Genomic DNA, 12,847 nt, shown 5'->3' with positions numbered 1-12,847 from the left:
CCTCTTATCTTTCTTTCTTCAACTGTTTCTCTTCAATAACAGATGTGGCACTGTCCCACTCCTAAAAATAGTTATGGAGAAAGAGGGCACCCCTGTCTAGTTCCTCCTACCCCTGAGGAAGCTCTCGCACTCCTCGAAGCCCATAGCGTACGGGTCGCACTTCTGAGACGCTGTGGCGCCATCGCTCTCGGTCACCGCCATGACGGCTGCTCCGTTCCTCACCAGGAACTGACAGAGAGGAAGGTCGTTACAGGATGCTGCACAGTGGAGGGGGGTCCTGGTACAGAACAACAACAAAACTACACATGAACAAAACTACAACCCCATCTGACTAAACACAACGCATAATGACACAACATGACCCAAAACAGGGACAGCAAAGGAAAGTAGGTCAATGAAAGAGCCCATTATAAAGGGAGGGGAAGTATTCGGGACTAGAATGGACTTTTTTTTCTTTCTACTTAATTTTTTTTTTAACCCTTATTTTACCAGATAAGTTGGAATAGTTACAAGGGAGGGGGGGGGGGGGTAAATGAGCCAATTGTAAACTGGGGATGATTAGTTGACCGTGATGGTATGAAGGTCAGATTGGGAATTTAGCCAGGACACCGGGGTTAACACCCCTACTCTTACGATAAGTGCCATGGGATCTTTTAGTGACCACAGAGAGTCAGGACACCTGTTTAACATCCCATCCCGAAAGACAGCACCCTACACAGGGCAATGTCCCCAATCACTGCAAGCCAGCAGTGGGATGCAGGGTGGTGTGCTGCTGGCCATAAGGAATAAAGGCTCGCCATTATTATGTCGAAGGAGGAAGCTACAGGGACATAAGCCAGTTGAAAGGGCATACGATAATGAAGTTACCATCCGTGGCTGTCTGGGGCGGAGACGTTGGCTCCTATACGAACCAGGAAGTCCACCACGCTGTAGTGACCTCCACAGATGGCGTTATGGAGGGCTGTGATGCCCTCGTCGTTCGGCTGGCTCGGGTCATTCATCTACAGGGCACAGACCACGCAGGGGTGAACCTCATGCTTGCTGTCAACACACACTGAATGCTTTATTTGGGTCCACAACCCCCTGCACCCAACCCCCTTACCCCCTGCACCCATCCCCTACCTCCTGCACCCATCCCCTATCTCCTGCACCCAACCCCTTAACCCCTACCCCCTGCACCCAACCCCTGACCTCCTGCAACCATCCCCTACCTTCTGCACCCAACCCCCTTACCCCCTGCACCCAACCCCTTACCTCCTGCACCCATCCCCTACCTTGTGCACCCAACCCCCTACCTCCTGCACCCAACCCCTTACCTCCTGCAGCCATCCCCTTACCCCCTGCACCCATCCCCTTACCTCCTGCACCCAACCCCCTTACCTCCAGCACCCAACCCCTTACCTCCAGCACCCAACCCCCTTACCTCCTGCACCCAACCCCTTACCTCCTGCACCCAACCCCCTTACCCCCTGCACCCAGCCCCCTACCTCCTGCACGGCCCTCTGAACAATGTCCAGTTCCCCTACCTCCTGCACGGCCCTCTGAACAGTGTCCAGTTCCCCTTACCTCCTGCACGGCCCTCTGAACAGTGTCCAGTTCCCCCTACCTCCTGCACGGCCCTCTGAACAGTGTCCAGTTCCCCCTACCTCCTGCACGGCCCTCTGAACAGTGTCCAATTCCCCCTACCTCCTGCACGGCCCTCTGACAGTGTCCAGTTCCCCTTACCTCCTGCACGGCCCTCTTGACAGTGTCCAGTTCCCCCTACCTCCTGCACGGCCCTCTGAACAGTGTCCAGTTCCCCCTACCTCCTGCACGGCCCTCTGAACAGTGTCCAGTTCCCCCTACACGGCCCTCTGAACAGTGTCCAGTTCCCCTTACCTCCTGCACGGCCCTCTGAACAGTGTCCAGTTCCCCCTACCTCCTGCACGGCCCTCTGGACAGTGTCCAGTTCCCCCTACCTCCTGCACGGCCCTCTGGACAGTGTCCAGTTCCCCTTACCTCCTGCACGGCCCTCTTGACAGTGTCCAGTTCCCCCTACCTCCTGCACGGCCCTCTGAACAGTGTCCAGTTCCCCCTACCTCCTGCACGGCCCTCTGAACAGTGTCCAGTTCCCCCTACCTCCTGCACGGCCCTCTGAACAGTGTCCAGTTCCCCTTACCTCCTGCACGGCCCTCTGGACAGTGTCCAGTTCCCCCTACCTCCTGCACGGCCCTCTGGACAGTGTCCAGTTCCCCCTACCTCCTGCACGGCCCTCTGAACAGTGTCCAGTTCCCCCACCAGTGACCCGTCCAGCAGTAGAACCAGAGGGCTGAGCCGAGCCCTCTGACCAGAATCCCCTCGTTCCCGACTGGCCCGACGCAGGATGGAATTGTACCCCTGGGAGGATGGAAGAGTACCACAACTTAATACCTTAACTTTCCCTTATTAGATACAGACGTAGTAACATCGAGATGGAGAGACATGGCCCAAGAAGTCTTGGTTTAAAATGCATGTGACTCTTATTAGTGAAAACCTTCCACTAACTGGATCAGTTCACTGACAATGGAATCAAGCTCCCTCTACAGTATCAGACAAATGTTTGGACGTTTGAACTACTCATTCAAGGGTTTTTCTTTATTTTTACTATTTTCTACATTGTAGAATAATCGTGAAGACATCAAAACTATGAAATAACACATATGGAATCATGTAGTAACCAAAAAAGTATTAAACGAATCAAAATATATTTTATATTTGATTTTTCAAATTAGCCACCCTTTGCCTTGATGACAGCTTTGCACACTATTGGCATTCTCTCAACCAACTTCATGAGGTAATCACCTGGAATGCATTTCAATTAACAGGTGTGCCTTGCTAAAAGTTTGTGGAATTTCTTTCCTTCTTAATGCGTTTGAGCCAATCAGTTGTCTTGTGACCAGGTAGGGTTGGTATACAGAAGATAGCCCTATTTGGTAAAAGACCAAGTCCCACATATTATGGCAAGAACAGCTCAAATAAGCAAAGAGAAACGACAGTCCATCATTACTTTAAGACATGAAGGTCAGTCAATGTGGAAAATTTCAAGAACTTTGACCGTTTCTTCAAGCGTAGCCGCAAAAAAACATCAAGAGCTATGATGAAACTGTCTCTCATGAGGACCGCCACAGGAAAGGAAGACCCAGAGTTACCTCTGCTGCAGAGGATAAGTTCATTAGAGTTGCCAGCCTCAGATTGCAGCCCAAATAAATGCTTCACAGAGTTCAAATAAAAGACACATCTCAACATCAACTGTTCAGAGGAGACTGCGTGAATCTAGCCTTCATGGTTGAATTGCTGCAAACAAGCCACTACTAAAGGACACCAATAAGAAGAAGAGACTTGCTTTGGCCAAGAAACACGAGCAATGGACATTAGACCGGTGGAAATCTGTCCTTTGGTCTGATGAGTCCAAATCGAAGATTTTTTGTTCCAACCGCCGTGTCTTCTATGGGGGTACCACAGGTTTCAGTTCTCGGGCCGACTCTTCTATGTATACATCAATGATGTTGCTCTTGCTGCTGGTGATTCTCTGATCCACCTCTACGCAGACGACACCATTCTGTATTCATCTGGCCCTTCTTTGGACACTGTGCTAACTAACCTCCAAACGAGCTTCCATGCCATACAACTCTCCTTCCGTGGCCTCCAACTGCTCTTAAATTCTAGTAAAACTAAATGCAAGCTCTTCAACCGATCGCTGCCCGCACATTCCCACCTGTCCAGCATCACAAATCTGGACGGTTCTGACCTAGAATATGTGGACAACTACAAATACCTATGTGTCTGGTTAGACTGTAAACTCTCCTTCTAGACTCACATCAAACATCTCCAATCCAAAATTAAATCTAGAATCGGCTTCCTGTTTCGCAAAAACAAAGCATCCTTCACTCATGCTGCCAAACATACCCTAGTAAAACTGACTATCCTACCGATCCTCGATTTCGGCGATGTCATTTACATAATAGCCTCCAACACTCTACTCAGCAAATTGGATGCAGTCTATCACAGTGCCACCCGTTTTGTGACCAAAGCCCCATATACTACCCACCACTGCGACCTGTATGCTCTCGTTGGCTGGCCCTCGCTTCATACTCATCGCCAAACCCACTGGCTCCAGGTCATCCATAAGTCTCTGCTAGGTAAAGCCCCACCTTATCTCAGCTAACTGGTCACAATAGCAGCACCCACCCGTAGCACGCGCTCAAGCAGGTATATTTCACTGGTCACCTCCAAAGCCAATTCCTCCTTTGGTCGCCTTTCCTTCCAGTTCTCTGCTGTCAATGACTGGAACGAACTGCAAAAATCTCTGAAACTGGAAACACTTATCTCCCTCACTAACTTTAAGCACCAGCTGTCAGAGCAGCTCACAGATCACTGCACCTGTACATAGCCCATCTGTAAATAGCCCATCCAACTACCCCTATCCAAACTGTATTTATTTATTCTGCTCCTTTACACCCCAGTATCTCTACTTGCACATTCATCTTCTGCACATCTACCATTCCAGTGTTTAATTGCTACATTGTAATTACTTCGCCACTATGGCCTATTCATTGCCTTACCTCCCTTATCCTACCTCATTTGTACACACTGTATATAGACTTGTTCTACTGTATTATTGACTGTATGTTTGTTTATTCCATGTGTAACTCTGTGTTGTTGTTTACTCCATGTGTAACTCTGTGTTGTTGTTTTGTGTCGCACTGCTTTGCTTTATCTTGGCCAGGTCTCAGTTGTAAATGAGAACTTGTTCTCAACTGGCCTACCTGGTTAAATAAAAGGTGAATTATTATTATTTATTTTTTAAAGAATAGGTTAACATATGATCTCTGCGTGTGGTTCCCACCGTGAAGCAAGGAGGAGGAGGTGTGATGGTGCTTTGCTGGTAACACTGTCAGTGATTTATTTAGAATTCAAGGCACCCTTAACCAGCATAGCTACCACAGCATTCTGCAGCAATACACCATCCCATCTGGTTTGCGCTTAGTGGGACTATCATTAGTTTTCAACAGGACAATGACCCAACACACCTCCAGGCTGTGTAAGGGCTATTTGACCAAAAAGGAGAGTGAAGGATTGCAACATCAGATGACCTGGCCTCCACAATCACCCGACCTCAAACCAATTGAGATGGTTTGGGATGAGTTGGAGTGCAGAGTGAAGGAAAAGCTGCCAACACATGCTCAGCATATGTGGGAACTCCTTCAAGACGGTTGGAAAAGAATTCCAGATGAAGCTGGTTGAGAGAATGCCAAGAGTGTGCAAAGCTGTCATCAAGGTAAAGGGTGGCTACTTTGAAGAATACATTTTGATTTGTTTCACACTTTTTTGGTTACTACATGACTCCATATGTGTTCTTTCATAGTTTTGATATCTTCACTATTATTCTACAATGTAGAAAATAGTTTTTTTTTTTAAATAAAGAAAAAAAAACCTTGAATCAGTAGGTGTGTCCAAACTTTTGACTGGTACTGTACATTTCACTGTAAAATAGTCACAACAACAGAAAGCAAAGAGAAAGAATGTGTCCTGTCATACCCTGTACTCTGGCAAGGCAGGTCCAGTGTTAGGGACAGGGTTAGTGACAGGGGAGAGGGATGTAGAGCTGTCCCCTTCTCCATCCGAGGAGGAGCTGTAGTCGCTCCCCATCTCCCCCCCTTGCTGGCCCGTCAACCCCTTCCTCCGGAAAAGTTTATTCATGATCTGTTTGTACTGTTTGTGATTGTGGTCCGGCTGCAGAGAGGCTGGCTTCTTCTGGGGTTGGACAGGGGCTATAGGGTCAGGGTCACAAGGTTACCACAACATCGTATAGACATGCAGAAGCTTTCGAAAATTAAACTAATTCATAATACCAGCGCCGCATTGATTACGTGATCAGCAGAAGATTCTACAGGATGAGTATTGATTACGTGATCAGCAGAAGATTCTACAGGATGAGTATTGATTACGTGATCAGCAGAAGATTCTACAGGATGAGTATTGATTACGTGATCAGCAGAAGATTCTACAGGATGAGTATTGATTACGTGATCAGCAGAAGATTCTACAGGATGAGTATTGATAACGTGATCAGCAGAAGATTCTACAGGATGAGTATTGATTACGTGATCAGCAGAAGATTCTACAGGATGAGTATTGATTACGTGATCAGCAGAAGATTCTACAGGATGAGTATTGATTACGTGATCAGCAGAAGATTCTACAGGATGAGTATTGATTACGTGATCAGCAGAAGATTCTACAGGATGAGTATTGATTACGTGATCAGCAGAAGATTCTACAGGATGAGTATTGATTACGTGATCAGCAGAAGATTCTACAGGATGAGTATTGATTACGTGATCAGCAGAAGATTCTACAGGATGAGTATTGATTACGTGATCAGCAGAAGATTCTACAGGATGAGTATTGATTACGTGATCAGCAGAAGATTCTACAGGATGAGTATTGATTACGTGATCAGCAGAAGATTCTACAGGATGAGTATTGATTACGTGATCAGCAGAAGATTCTACAGGATGAGTATTGATTACGTGATCAGCAGAAGATTCTACAGGATGAGTATTGATTACGTGATCAGCAGAAGATTCTACAGGATGAGTATTGATTACGTGATCAGCAGAAGATTCTACAGGATGAGTATTGATTACGTGATCAGCAGAAGATTCTACAGGATGAGTATTGATTACGTGATCAGCAGAAGATTCTACAGGATGAGTATTGATTCGTGATCAGCAGAAGATTCTACAGGATGAGTATTGATTACGTGATCAGCAGAAGATTCTACAGGATGAGTATTGATTACGTGATCAGCAGAAGATTCTACAGGATGAGTATTGATTACGTGATCAGCAGAAGATTCTACAGGATGAGTATTGATTACGTGATCAGCAGAAGATTCTACAGGATGAGTATTGATTACGTGATCAGCAGAAGATTCTACAGGATGAGTATTGATTACGTGATCAGCAGAAGATTTTACAGGATGAGTATTGATTACGTGATCAGCAGAAGATTCTACAGGATGATTATTGATAACGTGATCAGCAGAAGATTCTACAGGATGAGTATTGATTACGTGATCAGCAGAAGATTCTACAGGATGAGTATTGATTACGTGATCAGCAGAAGATTCTACAGGATGAGTATTGATTACGTGATCAGCAGAAGATTCTACAGGATGAGTATTGATTACGTGATCAGCAGAAGATTCAGGATGAGTATTGATTACGTGATCAGCAGAAGATTCTACAGGATGAGTATTGATTACGTGATCAGCAGAAGATTCTACAGGATGAGTATTGATTACGTGATCAGCAGAAGATTCTACAGGATGAGTATTGATTACGTGATTGATAATGTGATCAGCAGAAGATTCTACAGGATGAGTATTGATAACGTGATCAGCAGAAGATTCTAGAGGATGAGTATTGATTACGTGATCAGCAGAAGATTCTAGAGGACGAGCATTGATAACGTGATCAGCAGAAGATTCTAGAGGATGAGTATTGATTACGTGATCAGCAGAAGATTCTAGAGGACGAGCATTGATTACGTGATCAGCAGAAGATTCTAGAGGACGAGTATTGATAACGTGATCAGCAGAAGATTCTACAGGATGAGTATTGATTACGTGATCAGCAGAAGATTCTACAGGATGAGTATTGATTACGTGATCAGCAGAAGATTCTACAGGATGAGTATTGATTACGTGATCAGCAGAAGATTCTACAGGATGAGTATTGATTACGTGATCAGCAGAAGATTCTACAGGATGAGTATTGATTACGTGATCAGCAGAAGATTCTACAGGATGAGTATTGATTACGTGATCAGCAGAAGATTCTACAGGATGAGTATTGATTAAGATCAGCAGAAGATTCTACAGGATGAGTATTGATTACGTGATCAGCAGAAGATTCTACAGGATGAGTATTGATTACGTGATCAGCAGAAGATTCTACAGGATGAGTATTGATTACGTGATCAGCAGAAGATTCTACAGGATGAGTATTGATTACGTGATCAGCAGAAGATTCTACAGGATGAGTATTGAAATACGTGATCAGCAGAAGATTCTACAGGATGAGTATTGATTACGTGATCAGCAGAAGATTCTACAGGATGAGTATTGATTACGTGATCAGCAGAAGATTCTACAGGATGAGTATTGATTACGTGATCAGCAGAAGATTCTACAGGATGAGTATTGATTACGTGATCAGCAGAAGATTCTACAGGATGAGTATTCCGTGATCAGCAGAAGATTCTACAGGATGAGTATTGATTACGTGATCAGCAGAAGATTCTACAGGATGAGTATTGATTACGTGATCAGCAGAAGATTCTACAGGATGAGTATTGATTACGTGATCAGCAGAAGATTCTACAGGATGAGTATTGATTAGGATGCAGAAGTACAGGATTGATTACGTGATCAGCAGAAGATTCTACAGGATGAGTATTGATTACGTGATCAGCAGAAGATTCTACAGGATGAGTATTGATTACGTGATCAGCAGAAGATTCTACAGGATGAGTATTGATTACGTGATCAGCAGAAGATTCTACAGGATGAGTATTGATTACGTGGCAGAAGATTCTACAGGATGAGTATTGATTACGTGATCAGCAGAAGATTCTACAGGATGAGTATTGATTACGTGATCAGCAGAAGATTCTACAGGATGAGTATTGATTACGTGATCAGCAGAAGATTCTACAGGATGAGTATTGATTACGTGATCAGCAGAAGATTCTACAGGATGAGTATTGATTACGTGATCAGCAGAAGATTCTACAGGATGAGTATTGATTACGTGATCAGCAGAAGATTCTACAGGATGAGAGATTACGTGATCAGCAGAAGATTCTACAGGATGAGTATTGATTACGTGATCAGCAGAAGATTCTACAGGATGAGTATTGATTACGTGATCAGCAGAAGATTCTACAGGATGAGTATTGATTACGTGATCAGCAGAAGATTCTACAGGATGAGTATTGATTACGTGATCAGCAGAAGATTCTACAGGATGAGTATTGATTACGTGATCAGCAGAAGATTCTACAGGATGAGTATTGATTACGTGATCAGCAGAAGATTCTACAGGATGAGTATTGATTACGTGATCAGCAGAAGATTCTACAGGATGAGTATTGATTACGTGATTGATAATGTGATCAGCAGAAGATTCTACAGGATGAGTATTGATAACGTGATCAGCAGAAGATTCTAGAGGATGAGTATTGAGAGCAGAAGATCAGCAGAAGATTACTCAGCAGAAGACTCTAGAGCATTGATAACGTGATCAGCAGAAGATTCTAGAGGATGAGTATTGATTACGTGATCAGCAGAAGATTCTAGAGGACGAGCATTGATTACGTGATCAGCAGAAGATTCTAGAGGACGAGTATTGATTACGTGATCAGCAGAAGATTCTAGAGGACGAGCATTGATAACGTGATCAGTCGGGGAGGCTGTAGATATATACTAAATAAATAAAACCTTGCAATTAATAGAACGACAGTGAAACAGTTTGGTGGTGAACTTTCTTAGTTTCTAACATTCACTCCGTCATTGTCACTCACATCGCTGGTTCCCTCTGTGTCAAATTCTTTATGCAAAATAATTGTATATTAGAAGTCATTTCCTAACCTTGTGACCCCGGTTCAGGGTTTGGGTCAAGATTGGAGATAGGGGTCACAGAGCCACGTCTCTTCAGGGCCCGGGGGATCTCAGAGCGGATCCGAAGCAGCTCTTCCATGTCAGGGACATCTGGGCTCTCTGCAGCCACCACTGGTTGCAGCCTGGATGGGCTGAGGGGCCTGGGGGCCACCGCCTGGGGTTCTCCTCCTCCTCCTCTCTCTGGCTCCCTCCCCTTCTCTGGGAGAGCTGGGTCAGGGGCCATGGGACTTTGATGAATTGGGTCCAGTCGCTCCAACTCAATGTCAACATCACCTGGTTTCAGCACTGTGGGAGAAGAGAGAACACACAGATGGACGGACGGACAGAATTACACACATAACCGGTTAGATTGTGAGAGTAGAGTCTATGTTCGTTTAGATACTATACCTTCCCCGTGGAAGGCTGGCTGCCTGAGCTCATGGGTCTGTGGCTGGGTCTGTGGCTGTGTCTGTGGCTGGGTCTGTGGCTGGTACTCTCTGTATTCCAGGTAATCCCTATACTCCCTGGGTACAGCGTGGCGGTACAGACCCATATCCCTCTCGGTACCCAGGGCCCGGGGGTGGAGGGCAGACGACGCCCAGTAGGGGTTCTGGAGCCGCATGATGACGGAGAGAGGGATGGGTCTGTGCTGACGGGGGGGCTGGGAGGAGGAGGAGCAGGGGGGGATGGAGATACGGGATATGATTGGTTGGGGAGGGGCGTGGTAGAGGGAGGACGAGTCGGGAGGAACAGTGATACGGGTGTTACGGGGCAGAGATGAGTGGGTGGACTGGTGGGAACGAGGGAGGGTGTCCTGTAGGGAAAGAAGAGAGGGCAGAGAGACAGAGATACTGTTCATCCGACCATCATTGTTATACATGACAATTTAAGCAGTTCAACTTTCCATGTCAATACAGTACACCAGAGAGAGAGAGAGAGAGAGAGACAGAGAGAGAGAGAGATACACAGAGAGAGAGAGAGAGAGAGAGAGATACACAGAGAGAGAGAGAGAGAGATACACAGAGAGAGAGAGAGAGATACACAGAGAGAGAGAGAGAGAGAGAGAGAGAGAGAGAGAGAGAGAGAGAGAGAGAGAGAGATACACAGAGAGAGAGAGAGAGAGAGACACACAGAGAGAGAGAGAGAGAGAGAGAGAGAGAGAGAGAGAGAGAGAGAGAGATACACAGAGAGAGAGAGATACACAGAGAGAGAGAGAGAGAGAGAGAGAGAGAGAGAGATACAGAGAGAGAGAGAGAGAGAGAGAGAGAGAGAGAGAGAGAGAGAGACACAGAGAGAGAGAGAGAGAGAGAGAGAGAGAGAGAGACACAGAGAGAGAGAGAGAGAGAGAGAGAGAGAGAGACACAGAGAGAGAGAGAGAGAGAGAGAGAGAGAGAGAGAGACAGAGACAGAGACAGAGACAGAGACAGAGAGAGAGAGAGAGAGACAGAGAGAGAGAGAGAGAGAGAGAGAGAGATGATTAACAAACAAAAGCTCCTGAGCATGCACACGCACACACCCCCTACCTTCTTAGAAGGGGAAGGGCCATCCAGGTTAGATTCTCTCCAGTTGGTGTTTGGCACCAACGGTCTCAGCCACTCAGTCTCTGCAACAGACAGGTGCTAGGTTACCAACAGACAGGTGCTAAGGTTACCAACAGACAGGTGCTAGGTTACCAACAGACAGGTGCTAGGTTACCAACAGACAGGTGCTAGGTTACCAACAGACAGGTGCTAGGTTACCAACAGACAGGTGCTAAGGTTACCAACAGACAGGTGCTAAGGTTACCAACAGACAGGTGCTAAGGTTACCAACAGACAGGTGCTAAGGTTACCAACAGACAGGTGCTAGGTTACCAACAGACAGGTGCTAGGTTACCAACAGACAGGTGCTAGGTTACCAACAGACAGGTGCTAGGTTACCAACAGACAGGTGCTAGGTTACCAACAGACAGGTGCTAAGGTTACCAACAGACAGGTGCTAGGTTACCAACAGACAGGTGCTAGGTTACCAACAGACAGGTGCTAAGGTTACCAACAGACAGGTGCTAAGGTTACCAACAGACAGGTGCTAAGGTTACCAACAGACAGGTGCTAGGTTACCAACAGACAGGTGCTAGGTTACCAACAGACAGGTGCTAAGGTTACCAACAGACAGGTGCTAAGGTTACCAACAGACAGGTGCTAAGGTTACCAACAGACAGGTGCTAGGTTACCAACAGACAGGTGCTAGGTTACCAACAGACAGGTGCTAAGGTTACCAACAGACAGGTGCTAGGTTACCAACAGACAGGTGCTAAGGTTACCAACCGACAGGTGCTAAGGTTACCAACAGACAGGTGCTAGGTTACCAACAGACAGGTGCTAGGTTACCAACAGACAGGTGCTAGGTTACCAACAGACAGGTGCTAGGTTAACAACAGGGAGGTGCTAGGTTACCAACAGGGAAGTGCTAGGTTACCAACAGGGAGGTGCTAGGTTACCAACAGACAGGTGCTAAGTTACCAACAGACAGGTGCTAGGTTACCAACAGGGAGGTGCTAGGTTACCAACAGGGAAGTGCTAGGTTACCAACAGGGAGGTGCTAGGTTACCAACAGACAGGTGCTAGGTTACCAACAGGGAGGTGCTAGGTTACCAACAGACAAGTGCTAGGTTACCAACAGACAGGTGCTAGGTTACCAACAGACAGGTGCTAGGTTACCAACAGGGAGGTGCTAGTTACCAACAGACAGGTGCTAGGTTAACAACAGGGAGGTGCTAGGTTAACAACAGGGAGGTGCTAGGTTACCAACAGGGAGGTGCTAGGTTACCAACACAGGTGCTAGGTTACCAACAGGGAGGTGCTAGGTTACCAACAGGGAGGTGCTAGGTTACCAACACAGGTGCTAGGTTACCAACAGGGAGGTGCTAGGTTACCAACAGACAGGTGCTAGGTTACCAACAGACAGGTGCTAGGTTACCAACAGACAGGTGCTAGGTTACCAACAGGGAGGTGCTAGGTTACCAACACAGGTGCTAGGTTACCAACAGGGAGGTGCTAGTTACCAACAGGGAGATGCTAGTTACCAACAGGGAGATGCTAGGTTACCAACAGGGAGGTGCTAGGTTACCAACACAGGTGCTAGGTTAACAACAGGGAGGTGCTAGGTTACCAACAGGGAGGT

General features: G+C 46.4%; 1 protein-coding gene across 5 annotated transcripts in view; it reads right to left on the bottom strand.

Annotated features, from left to right (window-relative positions):
* ppp1r13l (protein phosphatase 1, regulatory subunit 13 like) overlaps positions 1 to 12,847 on the bottom strand; it is a 75,566-nt gene that overhangs the window by 1,797 nt on the left and 60,922 nt on the right. For all 5 annotated transcript variants that reach the window (XM_065000612.1, XM_065000615.1, XM_065000613.1 and 2 more), the window contains 7 exons: positions 11,209 to 11,288; positions 10,094 to 10,499; positions 9,677 to 9,991; positions 5,557 to 5,789; positions 2,239 to 2,376; positions 868 to 1,001; positions 111 to 277 (listed from right to left, as the gene is read on the bottom strand). In XM_065000612.1, the coding sequence (XP_064856684.1) occupies positions 111 to 277; positions 868 to 1,001; positions 2,239 to 2,376; positions 5,557 to 5,789; positions 9,677 to 9,991; positions 10,094 to 10,499; positions 11,209 to 11,288 (1,473 nt within the window). The remainder of the gene's footprint in view (positions 1 to 110; positions 278 to 867; positions 1,002 to 2,238; positions 2,377 to 5,556; positions 5,790 to 9,676; positions 9,992 to 10,093; positions 10,500 to 11,208; positions 11,289 to 12,847) is intronic.

The sequence above is a fragment of the Oncorhynchus nerka genome, linkage group LG14 (genome assembly GCF_034236695.1).
Source record: "Oncorhynchus nerka isolate Pitt River linkage group LG14, Oner_Uvic_2.0, whole genome shotgun sequence".
Classification (NCBI taxonomy): domain Eukaryota; kingdom Metazoa; phylum Chordata; class Actinopteri; order Salmoniformes; family Salmonidae; genus Oncorhynchus; species Oncorhynchus nerka.
Note: the sequence above shows the minus strand (reverse complement) of the source record. Positions and strands in the feature narration are given on the sequence as shown.